General features: G+C 43.2%; 1 protein-coding gene across 1 annotated transcript in view; it reads right to left on the bottom strand.

Annotated features, from left to right (window-relative positions):
• Nucleotides 1–27,999, bottom strand: part of LOC118081209 (uncharacterized) — a 50,643-nt gene that overhangs the window by 18,807 nt on the left and 3,837 nt on the right. Inside the window, exons 3-5 of the mRNA XM_088664283.1 lie at nt 27,287–27,373; nt 16,619–16,792; nt 5,289–6,722 (exon numbers count right to left, since the gene is read on the bottom strand). Coding sequence (XP_088520409.1) covers nt 5,289–6,722; nt 16,619–16,792; nt 27,287–27,373 — 1,695 coding nt within the window. The remainder of the gene's footprint in view (nt 1–5,288; nt 6,723–16,618; nt 16,793–27,286; nt 27,374–27,999) is intronic.

Raw genomic sequence — 27,999 nt, 5'->3', positions numbered from 1 at the left:
CCTATTTTCTTCCCCCCCCTTCCCCACCTTTTATTCTATCCACCATTCCATGACCTCATGGGGATGCTGTGTTTGATTTCAGGCAAGAAATGAGGGTTTTCATCTCATTACAGGAGACTGGTTGCCATTCAGGCTTCCTCGGATGATCTGTCTTAAAATTTAACCCTGGGCCACCAGCTCCCAGCATTAGTCTTCGCTCTGTTCCATTAGCTAGTCCCAAGGGTTTCGTATTTTCAGCTTTCTTGTTATTTAGCACCGTGGGTTCCTCTGATGGATTATAATGTCTTAATTGTCTTAGCTAGAGCTTTCTTAGCTGCTTTGAATCAACCGTCAAAACAGCCAAGGTTTCTTGATGGTGTGTAATTAGTAATTGTAGAAGCTATCTGTGATGGGCAGCTGAGCTGGACAAGAGCCAGTGCCTCAGAATTCCATGAGGGCTGGAGCCTCTCTCTGATTGGCTACTAAGACAGGGGGTGGAACCAGCACTTTTGGAGGGAAAATGAAATGAGCAGTTTCTGAGAGAGTGGAAGGATAGTTTTGTGGGAGAGGAAGGAGAAAGGAGGGTTGGTTGGTACCTCTACTTACGAATAACTCTACTTACGAATGTTTCTACTTACGAATGGAGCTCTGCCCGTCATCTTGGATGTGATTTAGATAGGATTTTTTCTACTTAAGAATTTTTAGATAGGGTTGCTTCTACTTACGAATTTTTTCTCCCAATGCATTCCTATGGGATTCGACTTACCTTTTTTTTCGACTTACAAATGTGCGTTCGGAACGCATTAAATTCGTAAGTAGAGGTACCACTGTAATTGTAGAAGCTATCTGTGATGGGCAGCTGAGCTGGACCAGAGTCAGGGGGTGCAGTGCCTCAGAATTCCATGAGAGGGCTGGAGCCTTTCTCTGATTGGCTACCAAAACAGGGGGTGGAGCCAGCACTTTTGGAGGGAAAATAAAATGAGCAGTTTCTGAGAGAGCGGAGGGAAAGTTTTGTGGGAGAGGAAGGAGGAAGGAGGGTTGGTTCTCGTCTGTGTATGAAATTCACTCTGAGGAAATTATCCAAAGCTAGAGAAAAGGGTCTCTGAGCTTAGAAAGACTAATGTCTTGTGAGAGTATTCAGTGTTGCTGGGATACCTGGGACCCTAAGGTATGAGGCCTCTCAAGGATCACAGATGCAGCAGTTGAAGAAATAGAAAGTCAGTTTATTCCTAACAGCAACAGGCCAAGAGGAGTCTTCTCCCAAAGTCTGGACCCAGGGCAACAGTGCCCAGAGTTTACAGTATATACCTTTTCAGCATACAACATCAGAAATGCATATTCATATATTGCAGCAAAATTAAACCAATAAGCTTGGACATCACCCTCCCTATAGCCTTTTAGGATTACTTCTGATTTTTTTCTGCCAAGGCACAGCATACTCTTACCCTATTTTGGCCTCATGGTATACACAGTCAAAGCCAAAAATCCCCTTTTGGCAGGCAAGGCAAAAAGCCCCTTATCTTTATCAGACATCCTGTGTGGAAAGCACCCAACTTCAACTTGCACATCATTTTTGCCAAACATCTTGCGACTAAGTGATGGATGCCTTCCTTTGCAGACTGTGAACACAGCTAAAGATATATGTTCTCTCAGTATGTTTTCTCGGCTAAATATATGCTTTCTGTTAATGCAGCAGTTAGGCACAGTGATTATTGCCTTTTTGAACAAGACACTAATTTGAAGCATACAGTTAGTTTCAGGAATAAGGCACCAGATTGTGAGGTACAGGTACAGTAATATGCTTTCTTCAGGTAGCCTTGCCACAACAGGAGTGAACTAGAAGGCTGGAAGCAAGGAGAAGGAGAAGCTGTGAGGATACTGTCTACTTGGGTCTCATTTCAGTCAGGAAGGGAAAGATCTTCTAGAAAGAGAAGAATCCCAAACCACTTATGAAGCGTGTGGTGACCCCCTGGTCTGCCAGAATAGCAGGAGCGTGGAAACTGACAGAAAGTACCACCTTGATTAAGAATCAAAATATTTAGCTGCAACAGCTAAGTTAAGGAGCAGAAGTGAAATAACTCGAAATAAGTTCAGCATTGGCCATCCTCTCTAGACACCTGTAACATCAAAGAGGAATAACTTAAAAGAAGCAACAGAAGTTTAAAAGAAGCTGTGTATTTACTACCTTGTTTAGAAGCTTGTAACATACACTAAATTTAGTACAATTTATTATTAAGGTAACTGTTTCCTGAAAGAACATTATCTCCTGACACATCCTTTGCTTTTTTCAACTTTGTTCTGTAAAATAAATATTTATTGTTTGTTCAACTTCTGCCTGAATCTCCAAGGATCTTTATTTACGTTCACACAAAAACTGTAAGGTAACCCATTGTGGTTATATAGTCAGTTAGGACTGACTGAAGAAACTGACTACAATGGTACCTTGGTTCTCAAACTTATTCGATTCTGGAAGTCTGTTCGAAAACCGAAGCATTCCAAAAAAATAGATTTAACCCCCCCCCCCCCAGTTCCTTCAAGCACTCCTCATAAGGCTTAGTTTCAGACCCTTGATCATCTTGGTTGACCTCCTCTGCATCATCTTCATGAAGTTTTCCTTTAGCATGTAGAGAGCTGTAAACCTTAAATTTACTTTCCACAGCTGTTCCCATAAACTTTAAAGCAAAGTCAATATTGTGTCCTACATTTCTGGCCCAGCTTATCATTGATGATTTCATCATTTCATTCTTTGTATCCCACCCAAGTAAGAGCTTATACATTTTAGAAAACATTTTAACCCTGGAGCCTAATAACTCCCTTTCAAACTGTGAGTTTCGTTCTGCAAATCCATTTTTAAAAATCTAACTTAAATGTTGCATTCAACTGATGGTAACTTCTCACCTACAGGAAGAAGTTCCCTTTATAGGGATCCCACATACAATAAAGCAATACCACACAGCCCTAAACCTAACCTCCCAATACATCTACCTCAGCGGGTAAACTCTTGGTCTGCTGTGTCAAAGTTTTACTTGACGTTTGGACAATATTGGCAAGAGCACCTGTCATCTCACAGTCACCACTTCCCCTGGAATAAGAATCACTTCCATCCAAACAGATAAGCATGTGTGTAATTATGACAATCTGACCAATGCCTAGATGACTTAGGCCCTATATTGGACTCCTTTCTATGGGTTTCCCACCAAATATAGAGCATGGTCCAATCCCCTGGATATTCTCAGACTTACAGAAGTCCTTCTCAAGGTCATGAAGGAATCTGAAGAGGTGATTCAAGCAACAGAAAAGGAGATTTCTCATAAAGATGAGGAAGAATTTTCCGATAGTAAGAGCCAGCAGTGAAAAGGAACTTCCTCAGAAGGGAGCGGACTCTCCTTCATTGGAGGTATTTAAGAAGTTGGATGGCCATCTGTCATGGATGCTTGAAATTAGATTTCTGCATTGGAATAGATTCTGAATCTACCTTTCTATAATTCACCCTGTTGTGAATTCTTGAATTGACTTTTTTATGAGTGAAATTTGTCATGGATGCTTGAAATTAGATTTCTGCATTGGAGGGGTTTGGAATAGATTCCGAATCTAACTTTCTATAATTCACTTCCGGGCTTGAAAAGGTATTTTGAAGCGGCTTCTTGGACTTGGTTAAAAGAGTGGTTTGTCTTGAGAACACCTGATATTTTGGAATTGGAACGATGCAACAAAATTTATGGCTGGCATGGCTACCTGATGTACGAAAAGGGTAAAATCCATAAAGAATTTAAAAATCACACGATTAGGAGGGCGTTGATAGAGGTCTGGGAGAGAACAAGAGAAGGAATAATAGGAAAAACACCCTGGTGGTTGTCGCCAGTGGAAGCAAACACAACTTTAAACTGTTATAAAAAAGAAAATTGGCCAACATATAGAGAGATAATGGAAAATGGAAATGGAAATATTACATTGAAAAATTATGAGGAATTAAAAGAAAAGGGAATAACGTGGTTAGAGTATTTTCAAATCAAGGCAACATTCGAGAAAGATTAAAAAACAAGGGGATTCGAAAATAGAGTAACGCGATTTGAAAAGGAAATTCTGAATTGTAATGAAAAATTACTTTCAAAAATGTATAGGCTTCTAGGGGAATCAGAAATAGAACATGAAGTGAAAAATAAAAACATGTATAAATGGGAACAAGACAGGATATGAAATAGAATTAGATGATTGGAAGAAATTTTGGATGAATAACATAAAGTTTACAGCCTGCTATTCTTTAAGAGAGAACTTTATGAAACTCCATCACAGATGGTACTTGGCCATGGACAGACTAGCGAAAATGAACAAAAATATGAATAACTAATGCTGGACGTGCCAAAGTACGGTTGGAACCCTATTTCATATGTGGTGGGCATGTCCAGACGTGCAAAAGTTTTGGGAAATGGTACACACTGAAATTCAAAAGTTAATAAAAATATATTTCTCTAAAAAAGCAGAAGCCTATCTTCTGGGCATTTTAGGTAAGGACATACCACACCAATATTTTCTTATATGCAACGACAGCTGCTAGAATGTTAATTGCCAAAAACTGGAAAGGAAACCTTATACCAACAAAAGGAGAATGGATGAATAAATTATGTGAATACCTGGAACTGGCGAAACTCACAGTTATAAAAAGCCAAAAGACAGGATTAAAAAACAATGGGAATGCTTAAACGATTATTTAAAGAAAACGGGCAAGGGGATTAAAACATGGCTATGTTTAGAATAACCTTGTAAGGATGTGAAATCTAAAAAGATTATGATCGACAGATAGGTTTCAATGTTTGAATTATATTATAATACTAATTGACAGGAAGACAAAGATTGAATGTGAACTACTGTGCCGAATGCGATGGAAGCATTATGTTACAATATGAATTCTTTTGTATTGATTTTATTTTATTTTTATTCGAAATTTTTCTCTTTATATTCCTCCTTTAATTTTTTATTTTCTTTTTTTCTGTTTTGTATTCTGATTTTTGATTTTCTATAGCTAAGCAATGGAATATGCAAAGAGTGTAAAGAATGTATTTGGACTCTTTCGAAGAAGCTTTGTATTGTTTTAATGAATATTGAAATAAATAAATTTAAAAATTGGGGGGGGGGAATCACCCTCTTGTGAGTTCTTTAATTGACTTTTTTACGAGTGAAATTTTATCCACATTCCATACGCTGATATGATTTGAATGCTGGATTAATTATTTGGTGATCTATGAGAGTGGCACTGTGACTGAAGCTTCTCCCACATTCCAAATACTAAGTAGTTTTCTCTCTTGTATGAACTTTTTGATGGGAAGTGAGAATGTCCTTTCGACTGAAGCTCTTTCCACATTCCAAGCACTGATAGGGTTTCTGCTCTGTATGAATTCTTTGGTGGGAAGTCAGATGGTGGCTGTGACTAAAGCTCTTTCCACATTCCAAGCACTGATAGGGTTTCTGCCCTGTATGAATTATTTGATGGGAAATGAGATTGGAGTTGTTACTGAAGTTCTTTCCACATTCCAAGCACTGATAGGGTTTATCCCCTGTATGAATTCTTTGATGGGAAGTGAGATCCCCACTCTGACGAAAACTCTTTCCACATTCCAAGCACTGATAGGGTTTATCCCCTGTATGAATTCTTTGATGGTTAGTGAGACTCTTACTGTGCCTGAAGCTCATTCCACATTCCAAGCACTGAAAGGGTTTCTCCCCTGAATGAATTCTTTGATGGGAAGTGAGATGGTGGTGTTGACTGAAGCTCTTTCCGCATTCCAAGCACTGGTAGGGTTTCTGCCCTGTATGAATTCTTTGATGGGTAATGAGATAGGCCCCGTCCAGGAAGCTCTTCCCACATTCAAAGCACTGATATCTTTTCTCCCCTCTATGAATTCTTTGATGCAAAGTGAGACCTCGTCTCTGACTGAAGCTCTTCCCACATTCGAAGCACTGATAGGGTTTCTCCCCTGTATGAATTCTGTGATGGGTAGCGAGATCACCACTCAGACGAAAGCTCTTTCCACATTCCAAGCACTGATAGGGTTTCTCCCCTGTATGAATTCTTTGGTGGGAAGTGAGACTTTGCTTCAGACGGAAGCATTTTCCACAGTCTAAGCAGTGATAGGGTTTCTCCCCTGTATGAATTTTTTGATGGGAAGTGAGACTGTCCTTTCGACTGAAGCTCTTGCCACATTCCAAGCATTGATAGGGCTTCTGCCTTATATGAACTCTTTGGTGCGAAGTGAGACTGTCCTTTCGACTGAAGCTCTTCCCACATTCGAAGCACTGATAGGGTTTCACCCCAGTATGAATTCTTTGATGCTTAGTGAGACTATTACTGTGCCTGAAGCTCATTCCACATTCCAAGCACTGATGGGGTTTCTCCCCTGTATGAATTATTTGATGGGAAGTGAGATGGGGGCGTTGACTGAAGCTCTTTCCGCATTCCAAGCACTGATAGGGTTTCTCCCCGGTATGAACTCTTTGATGCAAAGTGAGACTGTCCTTTCGACTGAAGCTCTTCCCACATTCAAAGCACTGATAGCGTTTCTCTCCAGTATGAATTATTTGATGGGAAGTGAGGCTATTCCTTCGAATTAAGCTCTTTCTTTGATGGGAGGTGGATTGGGACCTCTGACGGACGTTTTCTCCACACTTTGAATATTTATCTGACTTCTTCTGTATGTGGATTCTGTTGTGGTCCCCCTTGTTCTTCTTCCCTTCCAATTCATCACCATCTGCAATGAAGAGAGAAGCTAATTAGAGCCTCAGGAAGAAATGATGCGCCAGATTATTGAACAATTTTCACTGCCTTAGTTGGCTGGAATTGCTTGGCTTTTATCTGGGATAGATTTTGTTTGGCTCAATCATGGAGTCCACTCCATCTCAAAGGTCAGTCATGGTTTTTCTTAAATTAAATTTAATTTTCCTTTCAAATTACAAAACTAATACAAAACAAGAAAAAGGAACATAAATACAAACAATAATAAAAGAAAATATAACAAAATATTCCAATTCCCACCCCACCCCCACCTTGTGGTGACTTCCAGCCTTTTCTGTATTGTGCTTTACATTTCTCAGTTCTTGTGTATACCTGTATGTCATTTTTTCCTTCCTTTTATTTATTTTGGGCCCTTCAACAGTCTGCTTTGAGATCAGCTTTTTCTTTTTCTTTTTTTATAAAATGCATTTTATAATCCTTAAAATTTTTCCAATCTTTGTCTATTTTTTGATCAGTTTTGTGTCTATTTCCCGTTTTTTTCCGCCAGATTCTGATATATTATCAATTTTGTTTGCCAATCATTCTTACTTGGTACTCTCTTACTTTTCAAATTCTTTTTTTTTATATAAAGCATTTTATTACATTTTCCAATTAAAGCACATATAAGACAATACACAAAACAAACAAACATTAAAAAATACAATACTACACATACATCAATCTTTGTAACAATTCTTTCCAAATCTCTCATTCTCAATGCTCTGCCGAGCTTGACTTCCCTCCCTCCCCTCATTTGGTTTTCTATTCAGTTCTTATCTCGCAGTTCCTTTATACCTCCCATTTAAAGTCAATTTGTAGGATTTATTTCAGTCCTGCAAGTGTCTTTAAACTTCTACAGTTATTTTCCATATAGTCCACAAATTTACTCCAGTCCCTTTGGAACCTTGCTTCCCCCTAGTTCCGAATCCTGCTAGTCAGTCTCGCTAATTCCGCATAGTCTATCATTTTTGTCTGCCACTCTTCAATCGTCGGTAAGTCCTGGGTTTTCCATTTTTGGGCTAATAATGTCCTAGCCGCAGTTGTCGCATACACGAATAATGTACAGTCCTCCTTTGTGATCTCTTGTCCCATAATTCCTAACAAAAATGCTTCTGGTTTTTTGGGGAAAGTGTACTTGAAAACCTTTTTCAGTTCATTATATATCATTTCCCAATTTTTTAAAAACTTTTTCGCATTTCCACCACATATGATAAAAATCCCCTTCCTTCTCATTACATTTCCAGCACGTTTTATTGCTCATTCTATACATTTTAGCTAATTTATACATCCATCTATACATCCATCTTCCAAACATTCTCTTTCAGGGCAGTACATGCAGTAAACTTCAATGTTTGATTCCATAATTTCGACCACGCACCATATTCAATATTATGCCCAAAATCTTTTGCCCATTTTATCATCACCTCCTTTGTCAATTCATGTTTTGCATACCATTCTAAAAACAGATTATACATTTTAGACAACAATTTTATTCTGCCTTCCAGCAATTCTATTTGAAATTTAGACCTGTCACGGTCCGGTCTCATTAATGGCTCCTCCTCATCCTGGAGAGTAGTGACTAGTGGGGTGCCACAGGGTTCTGTCTTGGGCCCAGTCTTGTTCAACATCTTTATCAATGACTTGGATGATGGGCTTGAGGGCATCCTGAGCAAGTTTGCAGATGACACCAAATTGGGAGTGGTGGCTAACACTCCAGAGGACAGGATCACACTTCAGAATGACCTTAACAGATTAGACAACTGGGCCAAAGCAAACAAGATGAATTTTAACAAGGAGAAATGTAAAGTACTACACTTGGGCAAAAAAAATGAAAGGCACAAATATAGGATGGGAGACACCTGGCTTGAGAGCAGTACATGTGAAAAGGATCTAGGAGTCTTGGTTGACCACAAACTTGACATGAGTCAGCAGTGTGATGCAGCAGCTAAAAAAGCCAATGCAATTCTGGGCTGCATCAATAGGAGTATAGCATCTAGATCAAGGGAAGTAATAGTACCACTGTATTCTGCTCTGGTCAGACCTCACCTGGAGTACTGTGTCCAGTTCTGGGCACCACAGTTCAAGAAGGATACTGACAAGCTGGAACGTGTCCAGAAGAGGGCAACCAAAATGGTCAAAGGCCTGGAAACGATGCCTTATGAGGAACGGCTTAGGGAGCTGGGTATGTTTAGCCTGGAGAAGAGAAGGTTAAGGGGTGATATGATAGCCATGTTCAAATATATAAAAGGATGTCATACAGAGGAGGGAGAAAGATTGTTTTCTGCTGCTCCAGAGAAGCGGACACGGAGCAACGGATTCAAACTACAAGAAAATTCCACCTAAACATTAGGAAGAACTTCCTGACAGTAAGAGCTGTTCGGCAGTGGAATTTGCTGCCAAGGAGTGTGGTGGAGTCTCCTTCTTTGGAGGTCTTTAAGCAGAGGCTTGACAGCCATCTGTCCGGAATGCTTTGATGGTGTTTCCTGCTTGGCAGGGGGTTGGACTGGATGGCCCTTGTGGTCTCTTCCAACTCTATGATTCTATGATTCTATCAAGACGTCGGCAAGGCAAGGGTCCACGGAGCAAAGATCAAGACGTCGGCAAGGCAAGGGTCCAAGGAGCAAGGATCAAGACGTCAGCAAGGCAAGGGTCCATGGAGCGAGGATCAAGACGTCGACAAGGCAAGGGTCCACGGAGCAAGGATCAAGACGTCGGCAAGGCAAGGGTCCATGGAGCAAAGATCAAGACGTCGGCAAGGCAAGGGTCCAAGGAGCAGGAGGCCAGATGCAATCAGGCAGGGATAGCGTTGCTGTAGCAAAGAGCTGAAGGGAAATGCTGGGCTTTTATCCCTCCCAGCTCCTGCCACCAGGTGCAGTGAGATCTCAAGTGGCCTCACCTGGGTGACTACTCCTTGCCTCTCCAGCACAAGCTGATGCCTTCACCTGTGTGGCCACGCCTTGCTTCCCCAGCACAAGCTGAGGCAGGCCCCAGTCCTGCAAGGCACTACAGACCCCAGAGTCTGACTCCTGCCCATACTCCTGACAGTACTCCCCCCCATAGGGAAAACGGGGTTCCACCCCTGGTCATGGCCCAGGCTACCTGGGAACCTCTGATGGAAGACCCGAACCTTATCCCCAACCTGGAACGCAGGTCCTTGCCACCGCCGTCGATCCGCTTGCACCTTATAGTCCACTTTGGCCCTCTCTAGGTGCTGTACCAGGTCGGCTTGTGTCTCCTGGATGTGGGAGACCCGATCATTGGCGGACGGCACGAGAGAAGCCGCGGGGGTGCAGGGATGATTGCATGGGTGGTACTCTTGGAGGGCCCCGAGTTCAGGGGACGACAAGTTCATGGGCCGACGTCCGGTGCGGTGATGTTCCAGGAACAGCCGAACCTTATCCCCAACCTGGAACACAGGTCCTTGCCACCGCCGTCGATCCGCTTGCACCTCATAGTCCGCTTTGGCCCTCTCTAGGTGCTGTGCCAGGTCGGCTTGTGTCCCCTGGATGTGGGAGACCCGATCATTGGCGGAAGGCACGAGAGAAACCGTGGGGGTGCAGGGATGGTTGCATGGGTGGTACCCTCGGAGGGCCCCAAGTTCAGGGGCCGACAAGGCATAAATGCGGCCAAAGGGTATCTCTGCTCCTGGCTGCAGATCAATGGGGCAATCATAAGTCCGATGGGGGGGCAAAGTCTCGGTCCCTTCCTTCTCAAACACGTCCACCAAGTCCCGGTAGGGCTCCGGGATTAACCGGACATCCGGAGATGCTATTCCGTCAGGGGCAGTCCCCTGTAAGGTGGAAGAAGTAAGAGTCGGCTGGTGAGACGCCCCCGGCGCTTGTGGCAATGGAGGTAACACTGGGGGTTGAGCGCAGACATCCTGGCAGAAGGATGATGAAAAAGACAGTGTCCGCTGCGCCCATGAAATGGCGGGGTCATGCCGGATCAACCAGGGACTACCCAGGACCACAGCCTGGGGGGGGGGTAGTGGCTGGAGGAGCCCCACGCCTCCCCCTGAATTTATGTGGCACTGGGACGGGGAGAGTCCGTTGGGCTGGGGCCGCAGCAGGGATTGCTCGAAGAGCTCACACCTCCCCCTGGAGCGTAGCTACCTGCATGTGGAGGTGCTTCAGCACAGTGGCGAGGTCCATAGGCTGGGCTCTGTCCATCTCGCACCCTGGCCGGGACGTGGGTGGGCCACAGCAAACTGTCACGGTCCGGTCGGCGGGCGTCAGGACCAGAGGCAAGATGGTGGTGAAGAAGCAGGAACAGGTGCAGGGCTGAGGGTCCAGCAGCAGGCAGTTGCAGGGTCAAGGAGCAAGGCAGAGACGAAGGTCCAAGGGGCAAGAAGCAAGGCGAAGGCTCAAGGAACAAGAAGCAAGGCGAAGGCTCAAGGAACAAGACGCAAGGCGAAGGTCCAAGGGTCGAGGAGCAAGGCAAAGGCAAAGCAAGGGTCCCAGGAGCAAGGAGCAAGGCGAAGGTCCAAGGAACAAGAAGCAAGGCGAAGGTCCAAGGAACAAGAAGCAAGGCGAAGGTCCAAGGAACAAGAAGCAAGGCGAAGGTCCAAGGAACAAGAAGCAAGGCGAAGGCGAAGCAAAGGTCCCAGGAACAAGAAGCAAGGTGAAGGCCCAAGGGTCGAGGAGCAAGGCGAAGGTCCAAGGGTCGAGGAGCAAGGCGTCGACAAGGCGAGGGTCCAAGGAGCAAGGATCAAGACGTCGGCAAGGCAAAGGTCCATGGAGCAAGGATCAAGACGTCGGCAAGGCAAGGATCCAAGGAGCAAAGATCAAGACGTCGGCAAGGCAAGGGTCCAAGGAGCAAGGAGCAAGACGTCAGCAAGGCAAGGGTCCACGGAGCGAGGATCAAGACGTCAACAAGGCAAGGGTCCATGGAGCAAAGATCAAGACGTCGGCAAGGCAAGGGTCCAAGGAGCAGGAGGCCAGATGCAACCAGGCAGGGATAGCGTTGCTGTGGCAAAGAGCTGAAGGGAAATGCTGGGCTTTTATCCCTCCCAGCTCCTGCCACCAGGTGCAGTGAGATCTCAAGTGGCCTCACCTGGGTGACTACTCCTTGCCTCTCCAGCACAAGCTGATGCCTTCACCTGTGTGGCCACGCCTTGCTTCCCCAGCACAAGCTGAGGCAGGCCCCAGTCCTGCAAGGCACTACAGGCCCCAGAGTCTGACTCCTGCCCATACTCCTGACAAGACCTTTTGTCCTCAAAGCCTATTTTTTATCCTTTGAGAATATATCATTTACTTGATGGTATTGCAACCAACTAGTCAAAGAGTCTTTAATTTCCTCATAAGATTTCAATTTCCAGCCATGTTCGGATTTTCTGTAGGTTGGCCTCCTCCCTTCCATATTAATCTTTTTCTCTAACAGCGGTTTATTTCTTTCCCATACATCAAACAAAGACTTTCTTATCACATGATTTGTAAAACCTTTATGAACTTTTTTTCTTGTCATACCAAAGATATGAATGCCAACCAAATCTGTTGTCGTAACCTTCCAAATCTAATAAGTCTGTATTTCCCAGTGTTATCCAATCCTTTAGCCAACAGAGACAGGACGCCTCATAATATAGTCTGATGTCCGGCATGGAGAGTCCACCTCTCTCTTTTCTATCCACCAAATTTTTATATTTTATTCTTGGTTTCTTCCCCTGCCAGACAAATCTCTGCAAATCTTTTTGCCATTCTTTGAATTATCTTGTCCCCTTTATTATAGGAATCGTTTGAAACAAAAATAACATTTTGGGTAATACATTCATCATTACTGCAGCTATTCTCCCAAGGAACAACAACTTCATTCGGTTCCATATTTCTAGATCTTTCTTTATCTCTTTCCATGTTGGTTCATAATTGTCATTAAATAAGTTTATTTTTTTTGCTGTCATCCAGATTCCCAAATATTGTACCTTTTTTACTATTGCAATACCATGTTTCTGCTGTAATTGTTCCTTTTCTTCTTTTTCCAAATTTTTGGTCACCATCTTCGTTTTTTGTTTATTTAGTTTAAATCCCGCTAATTGTCCAAATTTTTCTATTGCTTCTATCACTTCTGCAACACTTTCTTTGGGGTTTTCCAAGGTAAGAACTAAATAATCTGCAAAGGCCTTTAATTTAAATTCTTTTGCACCTACTTTAATTCCTTTGATTGTTTGGATTTCTCTGATTCTATTTAGCAATACTTCCAGAACCGTGATGAACAATAACGGCGATAGTGGACATCCTTGTCTAGTTCCTTTCGTAATTTCGAAGTAATCTGTTAAAACATTATTTATTATCAATTCTGCTCTTTGTTTTGAATAGATTGCTTCTATTCCATTCAGGAAGGATCCCCCTACTTCCATCAATTCCAGGTTCTTCTTCATAAACTGCCAAGATATATTATCAAAAGCTTTTTCTGCATCAATAAACATTAAAACTGCAGGTTTATCTATTCTGGTCTCCAAATACTCTATTACGTCTATAATATGTCTTACATTATCCTTTAATTGTCAACCAGGTAGAAATCCTGCTTGATCTTTATGAATCATCTCCTTCAATATCTCTTTCAATCTTGTTGCCATTATGTCTGCTAAAATATTATAATTATTATTCAACATTGGTCTGTAATTTTTCACATATAATCCATCTGCGCCTGGTTTTGGAATCAAAGTTATATATGCTTCTTTCCAAGTGTTTGGGATCCTTCCTCCTATAAGTATGTTATTCATTACTTCTACTAAAACAGGTGTTAATTGTCCATTTAAAACTTTATAATATTTTGCTGATAGTCCATCCGGTCCTGGAGTTTTTCCTTGTTTCATTTTCTTTATCGCATTTTGAATCTCTTGTACTGTTATTGAAGCATTCAATTTCTTTCTCTCTTTTTCGGGAATTTGCATTAATTTATATTTCTCCAAGTACTCTTTTATCTTCTTACCATCTTCTTTTCCTCTGCTATATAAATTTCTATAATATCTTTGAAGGCTCTCCTAATTTCCTTTGGGTCTTCCGTCATTTCTTCATCAACCTTAATTTTATTTATTACATACTTTTCGAATTCTTCACGATTAGGAGTCTAGTGGTCAGGGCCGGCTCTACGGCCAGGCTGGGTGGCGCAGGGCGCCACGACGCCAGCCCGCCAGGGGGGGCGCCATGCAGCCCGCCTGCCCGCCCGCCGGCCGCGCAGCAAGCCCGCGCGCCCACCTGTCACGCAGCAGTGCTCTCGGCGGTCGCGCTGCACGCTGAGCCCGCCCACCCGCCTGTTGCGCTGGAAAACAGGGCGGCGGGGGGCGGCAGAGGGATCCGTCGCACCACGGCGCCAGGGCGCCAAAGGTGCTTAAGACAGCCCTGCTAGTGGTTGCAGTTGCATACATCATTATGCATCTGTCTTTTTCTTTAATATCATCATTTAACATTCCTAATAAAAATATCTCTGGGTCCTTCCTGAAGGAGTACTTAACTACTTTTTAAAGCTCTTTGTAGATTTCTTCACAAAATTTCTTGATTTCTTTCCAATGCCACCAGACGTGTATAAATGTTCCAATTTCACTATGGCACCTCCAACAAATATTACTACTGCCTTTATATATCTTTGCCGGTGTTAAATACCACCTATATTGCATTTTAAGCACATTTTCTTTCAAATCATAATTTGGGGTAAAATTTATATCCCTTTTCCAAAATAATTCCCATCTTTCTAACATAATCGTTTCCCCCAAATCTTGTGCCCATCTAATCATTACTTCTTTTATCTGTTCATCTTTTGTTTCCCATTCCATTCCCATTTGTTTCCCATTTTCCTGGTTTTATATAATAATTTTTCTTTTCTCTTTATTTCCTCCAACAAATTCATTTTTTTTCTTTTCTGAATATCGAGTTCTGTTGAATAAAATAACCCCTTTGTTGTTGTTTAGTCGTTTAGTCGTGTCCGACTCTTTGTGACCCCATGGACCATAGCACACCAGGCACTCTTCCACTGCCTCCTGCAGTTTGGTCAAACTCATGTTTGTACCTTTGAGAACACTGTCCAAGCATCTCATCCTCTATCGTCCCCTTCTCCTAGCACCCTCAATCTTTCCCAACATCAGGGTCTTTTCCAGGGAGTCTTCTCTTCTCATTAGGTGGCCAAAGTACTGGAGCCTCAACTTCAGGATCTGTCCTTCCAGTGAGCACTCATGGCTGATTTCTTTAAGAATTGATAGGTTTGATCTTCTTGCAGTCCATGGGACTCTCAAGAGTCTCCTCCAGCACCATAATTCAAAAGCATCAATTCTTCGGCGATCAGCCTTCTTTATGGTCCAGCTCTCACTTCCATACATAACTACTAGGAAAACCATGGCTTTAACTATACAGACCTTTGTCGGCAAGGTGATGTCTCTGCTTTTTAAGATGCCGTCTAGGTTTGTCATTGCTCTCCGCCCAAGAAGCAGGCGTCTTCTAATTTCGTGACTGCTGTCACCTCAACTTCAGGATCTGTCCTTCCAGTGGGCACTCAGGACTGATTTCCTTGAGAATGGATAGATTTGATCTTCTTGCAGTCCATGGGACTCTCTTGCAGTCCATGGGACTCTCAAGAGTCTCCTCCAGCACCATAATTCAAAAGCATCAATTCTTCGGTGAAAAGGAGAAGGAACTTGAGAAGGAACTGACAAGCCACTCCAGTATCCCTGCCAAGAAAACTCCATGGACAAAGACAGCAGGCATATAAAAATAACCCCTTACCACTGCTTTTCCAGCTTCCCAAACTGTTTTTAAATCTACTTCTCCATTACAATTTAATTCAAAATACTCCTTCATTAATTTACATGCTCCTTGTAATACTTTTTCATTCCTTAATAGAAAAACATTCATTCTCCTTTTTTAAAAAAAAATTCTTGATCCTTTTCATTTAAAATTAATGTCACCAGATTGTGATCTGCTATTGTCTTGGGTTGTATCTCTACTTTGCCTATTCTTATTCTTAAGTCCTTCAATACCCATATTCCATCGAGTCTACATTCTTTTTGAATGGGGTGTCTGTACCTCCACGAATAAATCAAATCTAAATTATCCACCATTCCACAGAAATTTTTTGGTAATTTATTCTCTCTGTTTTTTCTTTCTGTTTGCTGTTCTATCAACTTCCGGATTTGTTACTCCATTTAAGTCTCCCATAATGAGGAGACCAACTCTGTATTGCTTCATTGGTAACAGTAGAGGAAAAATGACTATGACTCACACTTATTCTAAGCACAACAGCCACAAGAGCTCCTGACTCAGCATTCAGCTAGGAGATGTTGAATGTACTCTGCTCTCTCCTATCTCTCCTTCCCAACACCCAATTTAAACCAATTCATGAACTCAGAACTCATACACCGACCACCAATGATGAACAATATGTTATAGATATTCCTGTAAATCTATTCTGCTATTTTTGAGAATCATATGAGAAGACTGAGAAGACTCAGTGTACATATTTGTATTAGTCCTTTATGATCCTTGTTTTTAAAAGCAAATAAAAGTCATTCCAAAAAGAAAATAAAAAGGCAACACACAGAATCTGCGTTCAATCTGCAAAGCTGGATCCGGTTACTTTAAAGAGTCATGGCTTCTAGTGCTGTGTGACGGATCGATAAGTTGTCTAACATTCAACCACGGTACTGGTTGTATACATTTTGAGGTGCCAATACATTGTGGTGGCCGGGGGAACTGTGATGTATTCCTAGCTCAAACTGCCTGCAGATGACAAAGGCGCAGGCAGGGAGGTGGAGGAGCCCAAAAATGTGCTAACCTTCTCAATCTCCATGTGCCTGCCTTCCTGCTTCCTCCCACCCCCAAGCTCAGCAAGCCCCGATATCTCTCCAGCTCCATCCCTCCATGTCCCCATCTCTACTCCCCTGGAACTCACCTGATCTCTCGGAGGTCCCTGAGAGGGAACACTCAGAGGCTGTGAGGAGAGATGCAGGAGACAACCTGACCAGGTCAACTGTCCATCTTCCCCCTTCCATCCTCGCTAGATTTACAGATTCAGTCTCTTTCATCCTTCCTGAGGAGTTGAGAAGCCACAACAAGCTGCAGGGTCCTGGGAGAGAGGAAGAAGCAAAAAATAAAATTAAAAAATTCCTTCCAGTAGCACCTTAGAGACCATGCACACGAAAGCTCATACCAATGACAAACTGAGTATCTCAGGTTCTACTGGAAGGAATTTATTTATTTCCTATAAGTTTGGTAATAGTATCTGGCTCCTGCTGTTTCTTAGCCACCTCCTCATTCATGTAAAATTGAGTGATTTTTGCTTGTGCTTTCTTTAGAGAAGCTCTCGTCGGAGGAGGGCCCGTGGCTCTTGGGGAGAGACCATAATAGTTTTTGTAACCACTCCAGGTCAACACCATCTTTCCCCTTAGTTCCTTATCATGTTTCCTTATACCATTTGTAGCAATCAAAGCTTTTCTAACTTTAGTCTCCAGCAACTTCTGTGTCATTCACTTAGTGTTCTGCAGAATGTGGAGGCTAGACTGGTGGCTGGGAGTGGCTGTTGGGACCATGTAAGACCAATCCTAAAGTATCTACATTGGTTCCCAGTATGTTTCCGAGCACAATTCAAAGTGTTGGTGCTGACTTTAAAGCCCAAAATGGCCTTGTCCCAGTATACCCGAAGGAGAGTCTCCACCCCTATCATTCAGCTCGGACACTGGCGGTTCCCTCACTGAAAGAAGAGAAGTTACAGGGAAGCAGGCTGAGGGTCTTCTCAGTAGTGGCACCCTCCCTGTGGAACACCCTCCCATCAGATGTCAAGGAAATAAAGAACCACACAACTTTTAGCAGACATCTGAAGGCAGCCCTGTATCGGGAAGTTTTTAATGTCTGATATTTTATTATGTTTTTATATGTACTGGAAAACCCAGTGCAGGGAAACCCAGTCAGATGCGTGGCTGGTATATAGTATTATTAGTACAGTGGTACGTCGGGTTGCATACGCTGCAGGTTACATACACTGCACGTTACAAACTCCTCTAACCCAGAAATAATGCTTCAGGTTAAGAACTTTGCTTCAGAATAATAACAGAAATTGTGCTCTGGCGGCGCAGTGGAAGCGGGAGGCCCAATTAACTAAAGTGGTGCTTCAGGTTAAGAACAGTTTCAGGTTAAGAACAGACCTCCAGAACGAACTAAGTACTTAACCCGATGTACCACTGTCTGCTATGGCTTATTTTATGGCTACGTCTTATTTTTGGAGAAACAGGGTATTCACAGGATTCTGATGGCAGCGGCAGCTTCACCCCAGTGCCTTGCCAGGGCATAGGGGGCATGGGTGTTCCTGAAAATATTTAGCTGAGCAAGACTGGATTGCTCACGAGAGTGGTACATGCTCAGTGGGGAGGGGGCAGATGTTTAGCTGCTGATCCATAACAAGGTTGGAAACCAGATATCACCTGGCCCTAGGACTCCTCCCAAGACAAGGAGGCACCTACAGTCCTGCTGCCCCGAAGTCCAAAGACTGCAATTCCCAGAGTGGTCACCAATCCACACTTCTTGCCAGGGAACTCTGGGAATTGTAGTTGGGTAGGTGGTGGGAGAGGGTCTCCACACTTGGGCTTCTCCTCCCTCGGATTCCTGGGATGCTTATCTGTGTTATGAAAGGCGACTCTCCCCTAAATCTGAAGGGGGCTTTTTTGCATGCCCTGCTTTTGTTGCCCCAAAGACTCCTCCCCAAAAAGGAAGGCAACATCTCCGTCCAAAGGAAGAACAGAGTTGCAGACCTGCTGGACACTCAGCCCCCCCCCCCGGCTTGGCAGAGAGGAATTGGGGGCAGGACCCACTGCTCCCTGTCCCTCACTTGGGGGTCTCCCCCCCACCATGCATGAGCCTCCTCCCTTGCAGCCCTGGGACCCCCTTCTCCCAGTTGCACCCTAAAGGGGAAGATGGAAGAGACTCACCAGATTCCAGGAGGGGCACCTTGGAAGTTTTTGCAAAGCAGAGAGAAGAAAGCAGCCTCCTCTTTGTTTGCAGGAAGGGGCTGGGCAGAGAAGGGCTCCTGCTCTGGAGGACCTTGCCCTCCCCCGCCCTCCACTTCCTGTCCTCTCTAGGAATCCAGCTCTGCTCCTTTTACGGGAAGACACCGAGACCGCCCCCTCCCTCTCCCTGCTTGCCGTTTTCCTGCTTCTGCGCCTGCGCTCTAGGGGCTGCCCTCCCTTCTCCATCTCTGCCCCCTCCCTTCTCCATCTGTGCCAAGGACTTTGCATCAAGCCCCCCCCCCCAATCTTATGCAGACTAAATACAAGGGAGATGGGGGTTCCCCGTTACTATTCTGCAGTGTACATCTGGATCCCTAAATAACTGGATGTTAAAGCAGCCTTCTCAAGAGCACACGGGGACAAACCCTACAAGAGACAACGCGCCTTCTCACATACCAGAGAATGCACACGGGGGGGGGAGGGGGGAGCCATATCAGGGCCCCGAGTGCGGGAAGAGGTTTGACGATAAGTATATTCTAAAGAGCCATCAAAGGAACCACAGGGGGCAAGAGATGTCGAAACAGCTTCTGACGGCGCCCCCGTCTTGCATCCTCTCAGAGAATTGACACAGGGACACCAGCACATGATTTGTGAGATTGAATAGCAAGGATTTGGCCTTTATAAACATTAAGGCATCCACCTTCGAGATGAACCTTCCCCTCCCTCCCTCAACAAATACTTGAGGTGGGAAATGGCTTAATAAAAAGAGTTAACAAGGACTCGAACCAAGGGCTTCAAGTTACAGGGATGGAGATTCCGACCAAACATACAGAGAAACCTTCTGACAGTAAGAGCTGTTCGAAAGTGGAATGGTCTACCTCAGTAAGTTGTGGACTCCATCTTTAAGCAGAAGTTGGATGGCCTTCTGTCATGGATGCTTTAGCTGAGATTCCATATCCTTTGCTTTTTTCAACTTTGTTCTGTAATATAAATCTTGTTTGTTCAACTTCTGCCTGAGTCTCCAAGGATCTTTGTTTATGTTCACACAAAAACTGTAAGATAACCCATTGTGGGCATATAGTCAGTCAGGAGTGACTGAATAAACTGACTACAGTGGTACATTGGTTCTCAAACTTAATCCGTTCTGGAAGTCTGTTCAAAAACCAAAGTGTTCCAAAACCAAGGCGTGCTTTCCCATAGAAAGTAATGCAAAACAGATTAATATGTTCCAAACTTTTAAAAACAACTCCTAAAAAACAATTTAACATGAATTTTACTAACGAGACCATTGATCCATAAAATGAAAGCAATAATCAATGTACTGTACTATAAAATAAAGACACTACTGTAAATTAATTTTTTTTCTTACCTGCACTCATGATAGCCATTGTTTGGAGGGGCCGCTTTTATACATTGCCGCAATAACACAATCAATCAAAAATGATGAACAAGCCACAGTCACAAAAACGAAAAAAGGACCAAATAGAAGCTCCAAATATCAACTCAGAACACTGAATTGGAAATGGAAGGCTTTGAATACAATGCGGGGGGGGGGACACCCAAATTAGCATCACAACAGGACAAATGGGAGGAAAAAGGCTTTGATTACAATGGGGGGGGTGCAAATTAGCAGCGCAATACCCTGTTTCTCATATTTTAAGACATACCCATAAAATAAGCCATAGCAGGATTTTTAAACATTCAAGGAATATAAGCCATAACCCGAAAATAAGACATAGTGATAGGCGCAGCAGCAATGCCGGCCGCGCCAGGAGGAGGAGGAAAAAAATAAGACATCCCTTGAAAATAAGCCACAGTGTGTTTTTTGGAGGAAAAAATAAATATAAGACATGTCTTATAATATGAGAAACACGGTAGTAGAAACAGAAGCTTAGGAGAATGTGCGCCTTCCAAAGCAAAGTTTGCAAACCGGAACACTGACTTCCAGGTTTGCACCGTTCGAGTTCAAAGTTGTTCGGGAACTAAGCTGCTTGAAAACTGAGGTACCACTGTATATTAAAATAGATTTGAACCCCCACCCCCACCCCTCCACCAGTTCCTATAAGCACCCCTCATAAGGCTTGGTTTCAGACCCTTGATCATCTTGGTTGACCTCTTCCGCATCACCTTCATGAAGTTTTCTTTTAGCATATAGCAAGCTGTAAATCTTAAATTTGCTTTCCACAGCTGTTCCCATAAAGCAAAGTCAGTGTTGTGTCCTACATCTCTGGCCCAGCTTATCACTGATGATTCCAACATTTCATTCTTTGTATCCCACTCAAGTAATATGTTATACATTTTAGATAACGTTTTAACCCTGGAGCCTAATAGCTCCCTTTCAAACAGTGAGTTTTGTTCTGCAAATCCATTTTTTAAGGTCTAACTTAAATGTTGCATTCAACTGATGGTAACTTGACCAGTCTCCCACCCACCTAGAGGAAGAAGTTCCCTTTATAGGGATCCCACATACAATAAAGCAATACCACACGGCCCTAAACCTAACCTCCCAATACACCTACTTCAGCGGGTAAACTATTGGTCTGCTGTGTCAAATATTTACTGGATGTTTGGACAATATTGGCGAGAGCACCTGTCATCTCACAGTCACCACTTCCCCTGGAATAAGAATCACTTCCGTCCAAACCAGTAAGTATGTCTGTAATTATGACAATAAAATAATGTTCTGGCTGGCCAGGAGAATTATTATTATTTATTTCTTGTTCCAGCTTTTCTCTCTCTTACTTATACCCAATATCATACCAATCTTTTTTAAATAAAGTTTTTTATTAAAGAAAAAAAATACAAAAGCCATACAAATTATCAGCAGTGCAGTCAATTACATTTCCCCCCTTTCCCTCCCTCCCCCCTCACAGTTTCCCCTGCTCCCTTAACTGTTTTAATAAATCAGTTTCTGCATGTTGTACAGTTGTAAATATTATTTTCCTATTGTTCCAATTCATTTTTGTGCTAATAAAATTGTGTACATTTATTCAAATCCTGCCAATGATTTCAAGTCTCTTTGTTGTTTATTTCAAATAGATTTTAAGCTGACCTTAATCCTTTATCTTATCTTGACAGCCACTGGTTTGCGACTTTCATCATATTTAACATATCTATATGCAAATTAACATGTTCGAGTAAAATTTTGTTCTTCTTCCTGTTGTCCATCAATTGCTTTTGGTGCAATTCCTCCTCAGGAGGCCCTATTTCATTCCACCGTCTTCTCTTCCAGGACTCTGGGCTGTCCTCCAGCTTTCTTTGGTTTAGTTAAAATTAAGACACAGCGGTCTTTCGTGTCTTTTAACGAACTGATATTTTCCCAAACCGAAGAATCTTCCTTAAAAGCCCATACCATTTGATATATTTCACAGTCACCGGTAATAATTATTTGGTTCCTCTACAATTCAGGTTTGCTCCCCCCGGGCCCTAGGGGAACCTTCCAAAGATCAAAGACTGGCCTTCACTTTTATAAATCCTTATATGGCAAAAGTCCATGCGAGCAGATGTGGTTTCCTGTGTGAAATATTCCCCAGTTGTAATCTGTTGGTTGTCCTCTGTCCCCTTTGAGAGGGGCTCCTTTTTTCCTAATGCGCCATCATTTGTGCCATTTTATCATTCCCAGCCGAAAACATATTTAATCATGTATTTGAACAAAGTCTCTTCATAACTTCAAACAATTTGATACCTTGCCACTTCTAATTAGAGCCCTCCACAAAGGATCGCGCCATTAAACATCAAATTCTCATGTTTTTTTTATAAAGTTTCACTTGCATTCCATTTAATTAACTGAATATTTCTCCATGAGGCTTGCCAAATCATGAAGTAGCTGTCAGTATTGCAGCGTTTCATTCTTTCATTGCATAGTGTGACATGCTACCTTTAACTGCCTAATTACCTAATCTTCTGAAGAAGTTTGCATGCACACAAAAGCTCATACCAATAACAAATTTAGTTGGTCTCTAAAGTTCTACTGGAAGGATTTTTTAATTATACCCCACTCTCCACAGTCAAAACCAGGCTCAGGGCGGCTAACATCAATAAAATTACAATAAGACATAAAAGAAAAGAAAAGAATTAATTAAAATACAGATTAAAATTTAAAAAGCATCCTCATTTTAAGTAGTCCATAAATCCAAACCATTAGGGAGGAAAACACAGGGGACAGACTGAATCCAACCCAAAGGCCAGACGGAACAGCTCTGCCTTGCAGGCCCTGCGGAAAGATGACAAATCCCGCAGGGCCCTGGTCTCCTGTGAAAGAGCGTTCCACCAAGTTGGGGCCAATACTGAAAAGGCCCTGGCCCTAGTTGAGGCCAATATAGCCACCTTATGGCTTGGGATCTCCAGAATATTGTTGTTTGTGGACCTTAAGGTCCTCCGCGGGGCAACATATATTGCTGTGTGAGAACGGGAGCTATTTATGTATATCCTCCCTCTCCCCTCTGGGCGTTGCCCTCCTCCCCTCTGGTGCTTGCATCTGGCTTTTGATGAAGGATACGGATGCGTGAGTCAGCTCTCCGTTCTGTTGACTTATTATTTTCTTTTGTAAATAAATCTTGATGCTGCGTTCCAATGACAGTCTGCTTCTGCTGTACTCTGCTACTACAGGCTGAGCTCCTCACCATTCAGACAAGTGAGGGAGGGCGTTGGCCCAACAGTAGCAAGTATAAAAAAGATGAGATGCTCACATCACATATTCTGTAGCAGAGTGATGAAAGTCCTGTCAAAGCCCGAATTCAATTCTTTGTTGAAAAACAGGATTGCTCCCGCTCATGGCGTTGGCATTGGAGAGTTTCCAATTCGTGCAATGCTAAACATCCAGAACCCCTGCCCCTGCATTCCATTGTAGCGAGTAGCAGATATTGGACGACCCGCAGATGAAGGCACATTCGCCCCGTCCCTGCGGGGTTCAACAGGGATAATTACCCCCAGATTCACATTGTTTAATTGCACGACTGGGGTGCGGTGTCCTAGGAAAGCAAAGGCCATAGGCCATCACACCGGAAGTCTTCTCCGGAAGCCTTTGTAAGGCCAGCATGGTCTGCACAGTAGTGACCAATAGATCCACTGAACTCAGTGGGTGGGATGTCACTACGGAGCGTTCATGCGCAGCGTTGCTACCTACAACACATGTGTCGTATGTAGCGACGCCGCACATGTGCTGTATATGTGCTGTATATAGTGGGTTGCCATCGGTGCCACTCCAGCGCCGTACAGACGGTGCCGGGATCCTTTGCTTTAAAGAGTCATGACATCTAGTGCTGTCTGATGGTTCCCTTGTTTTATTAAATCATAGTTTCTGCATATTGTACAGTTGTAAATATTACTTTTCTATTGTTCCAATTCATTTTTGTGCTAATAAAATTGTGTACATTTATTCAAATCCTGCCAATGATTCCAAGTCTCTTTGCTGTTTATTTCAAATAGATTGTAAGCTGACCTTAATCCTTTATCTTATCTTGACAGCCACTGGTATGCAACTTTCATCAAATTTAACAGATCTATATGCAAATTAACATGTAAGAGTAAAATTTTGTTCTTCTTCCTGTTGTCCATCCATTGTTTTTGGTGCAATCCCTCCTCAGAAGGCCCTACTTCATTCCACCGTCTTCTCTTCCAGGACTCTGGGCTGTCCTCCAGCTTTCTTTGGTTTGGTTAAAATCAAGACACAGCAGTCTTTCGGGTCTTTTAACGAACTGATATTTTCCCAAACTGAAGAATCTTCCGTAAGAGACCATACCATTATTTTCTTTTGTAAATAAATCGTGATGCTGCGTTCCAATGACAGTTTGCTTCTGCTGTACTCTGCTACTACAGGCTAAGTTCCTCACCATTCGGACAAGTGAGGGAGGGCGTTGGCCCAACTGTAGCATTCCATTGTAGCGAGCAGCAGGTATCGGACGACCCCGCGGATGAAGGCACATTCGCCCCGTCCCTGCGGGGTTCAACAGGGATAATCACCCCCAGATTCACATTGTTTAATCGCACGACTGGGGTGCGGTGTCCTAGGAAAGCAGTCAAAGGCCATAGGCCATCACACCGGAAGTCTTCTCCAAAGTCTTTTTAAATATTTTCACTCTGATAGTAAGAGCTGACAGTGAAAAGGAACTCTATGAGAAGGGGGTGGACCTTCATTGGGGTTTTTTGAAGAAGACGTTGTATGGCCATCTGTCATGGATGCTTGAAATGAAATTTCTGGAGGGGGTTGGACTAGATTCTGATTCTATAATTCTATAATTCACCCTGCTGTGAAATCTTAAATTGACTTTTTAGTAAGTGAAATTTTATACACATTCCATGTGCTGATATGCTTTCAACCCTGTATTTGGTGAGCCATGACTGAATCTTCTCCCACATTCCAAACACTAAGACGTTTTCACTCTTGCGTGAATTATTTGATGGGAAGTGAGACTATCCTTCCGACTGAAGCTCTTTCCACATTCCAAACACTGATAGGGTTTCTCCCCTGTATGAATTCTTTGATGGGAAGTGAGACTCACCCTGTGACTGAAGCTCTTTCCACATTCCAAGCACTGATAGGGTTTCTCCCCTGTATGAATTCGTCGATGGGAAGTGAGATCCCCACTCTGACGAAAGCTCTTTCCACATTCCAAGCACTGATACGGTTTCTCCCCTGTATGAATTCTTTGATGGGAAGTGAGAATATCCTTCCGACTGAAGCTCTTTCCACATTCCAAGCAATGATAGGGTTTCTCCTCTGTATGAATGCTTTGATGAGAAGTGAGACGGGCACTTTGACTGAAGCTTTTTCCACATTCGAAGCACTGATAGGGTTTCTCCCCTGTATGAACTTTTCGATGGGAAGTGAGACTGTGCCTGTGACTGAAGCTTTTTCCACATTCCAAGCACTGATAGAGTTTTTCCCCTGTATGAATTCTTTGATGGGAAGTGAGACTGTGCCTGTGACTAAAGCTCTTTCCACATTCCAGGCATTTATATGGTTTCTCCCCTGTATGAATTTTTTGATGGGAAGTGAGATCACCACTCATACGAAAACTCTTTCCACATTCCAAGCAGTGATACGGTTTCCCCCCTGTATGAAGTCTTTGATGGGAAGTGAGATCACCACTCTGACGAAAGCTCTTTCCACATTCCAAGCACTGATAGGGTTTCTGCCCTGTATGAATTCTTTGATGTGTAGTCAGATGGTGGCTGCGTCTAAAGCTCTTTTCACATTCCAAGCACTGATAGGGTTTCTCCCCTGTATGAATTCTTTGATGGGAAGTGAGATTGTGTCTGTGACTGAAGCTCTTTCCACAGTCCAAGCACTGATAGGGTTGTTCCCCTGTATGAATTCTTCGATGGGCAGTGAGAATAGCAATGTTACTGAAGCTCTTCCCACATTCCAAGCACTGATAGGGTTTCTGCCCTGTATGAATTCTTTGATGGGTCTTGAGATTGCTCCTTTGACTGAAGCTCTTTCCACAGTCCAAGCACTGATAGGGTTGTTCCTCTGTATGAATTCTTCGATGGGCATTGAGACTATTACTGTGACTGAAGCTATTTCCACATTCCAAGCATTGATAGGGTTTCTCCCCTGTATGAATTCTGTGATGGCGAGTGAGATCACCACTCAGACGAAAGCTAATCCCACATTCTAAGCACTGATACGGTTTATCCCCTGTATGAATTCTTTGATGGCAAGTGAGTTTGTTCCTGTCACTGAAGCTCTTTCCGCAGTCCAAGCACTGATAGGGTTTCTCCCCAGTATGAACTCTTTGATGCGAAGTGAGACTCGCCCTGTGTCTGAAGCTCTTTCCACATTCCAAGCATTGATAAGGTTTCTCCCCTGTATGAATTCTCTGATGCGAAGTGAGACTGTACTTCCGATTGAAGCTCTTCCCACATACTCTGCACTGATACAATTTCTCCCTACTGTGTGTTCTTTTGTGTGAAGTCAGGCTATCCCTCCGAACGAAGCTCTTTCTTTGATGGGAGGTGGATTGGGAGCTCTGACGGATGTTCTCTCCATACTCTGACTTCTCCGCTATGTGGATTCTGTTGTGGTCCCCCTTGTTCTTCCCTTCCAATTCATCACCATCTGCAATGAAGAGAGAAGCTAATTAGAGCCTCAGGAAGAAATGGAGCTCCAGATTATTGAACAATGTTAATGAATGCTTGTGATAGAGGAAGAATTGAAGAGAGTAGAGGTGAGCCCTTACTATAGTTTTCACTGCCTTTGTTGGTGGTATTAACTGACATATTGCTTGGCTTTCATCCAGGATAGATTTTGTTTGGCTCCATCATGGAGTCCACTCCATCTGAAAGGTCAGTAATCTCTTTGGTCAACCAAATGCATACAGAAGCAAAAGCAAAAGCAACAAACCTGATAGAAGTTACTTCCAACTTCCCTAAAAACTCTCAAGCCGACATTTAAGAAGGCCTGGGCAGTTTAGATAAGTCTGGTCATTGTTTAAAAAGGCATGACTAGACAAAGAATATTCACAGAGAAAATAGTTGATATCCCTCCATTCAGGGCTCACAGTGGGGATGTAAGTATCCCAGATGCTGTTGTTCTCCATTCAGGTAGTGAAGGTTCATCACATAAAGGTATGTATGGAATTTAAAAACTGATCTTATGATCCAAAGGGGAGTTTTACCCAGAGGGTCCATGATCCCACGATTCTCCTCCATGTCTTCCTTATGCAGAGTTCTTTGGACAGGATCCAGCAACGTCCACGCCTTGTCTGTGAAAGAAACAGCAACATCTTCACTTGCACACTCCCCATCAGCAGTTACATCAATCTGGTTGGTCTCAATTTAAATTTAGACGTAAATCACTTTCTTCAGTTTGAAATCAAACACCCCCTGTAGCGGTCACTCTGACCTGCACATCACCACTGGACGTTTTACGGTCGATTGGTGATGTGCCAACTACAAAATAAACACCTCCACCAAAACACCACAGACCAGGATACAGATAAAATAAAACGAAGTTGCTTTATTGTGTGTTCATATGCTTAATGGTTGAAGTACAAATCTTAGGTTGTTCTAAATTTCAGATGGTTCCTATACCGGCCTATTACCTCTAATTATAAATTACCGGCCTATTACCGCTAAAGTCAACTAAGTAAATATTTATTAATAATCTCCCAACTTTGTATCCCGTCTGACTAAATCACCACCTATTCTCCTTCCTCAATATATTAAATTAGCTCTCTCTGCATATAACCAACCACTCCTAGCTCAACCTCAACTGACTCCAACCTCAACTCACTCCCCCCTAACTGCCACTCGGGAGGGGTTTTTATCCCTGGGCTGAGCCCGCCCCCAAGGGTTCTATCTGCTCTAAGCTTAACCCCTCACATGCTGG

The sequence above is a fragment of the Zootoca vivipara genome, chromosome 2 (genome assembly GCF_965207765.1).
Source record: "Zootoca vivipara chromosome 2, rZooViv2.hap1.1, whole genome shotgun sequence".
In the NCBI taxonomy this organism is placed as follows: domain Eukaryota; kingdom Metazoa; phylum Chordata; class Lepidosauria; order Squamata; family Lacertidae; genus Zootoca; species Zootoca vivipara.
This window is presented reverse-complemented; position numbering and strand designations above follow the sequence as displayed.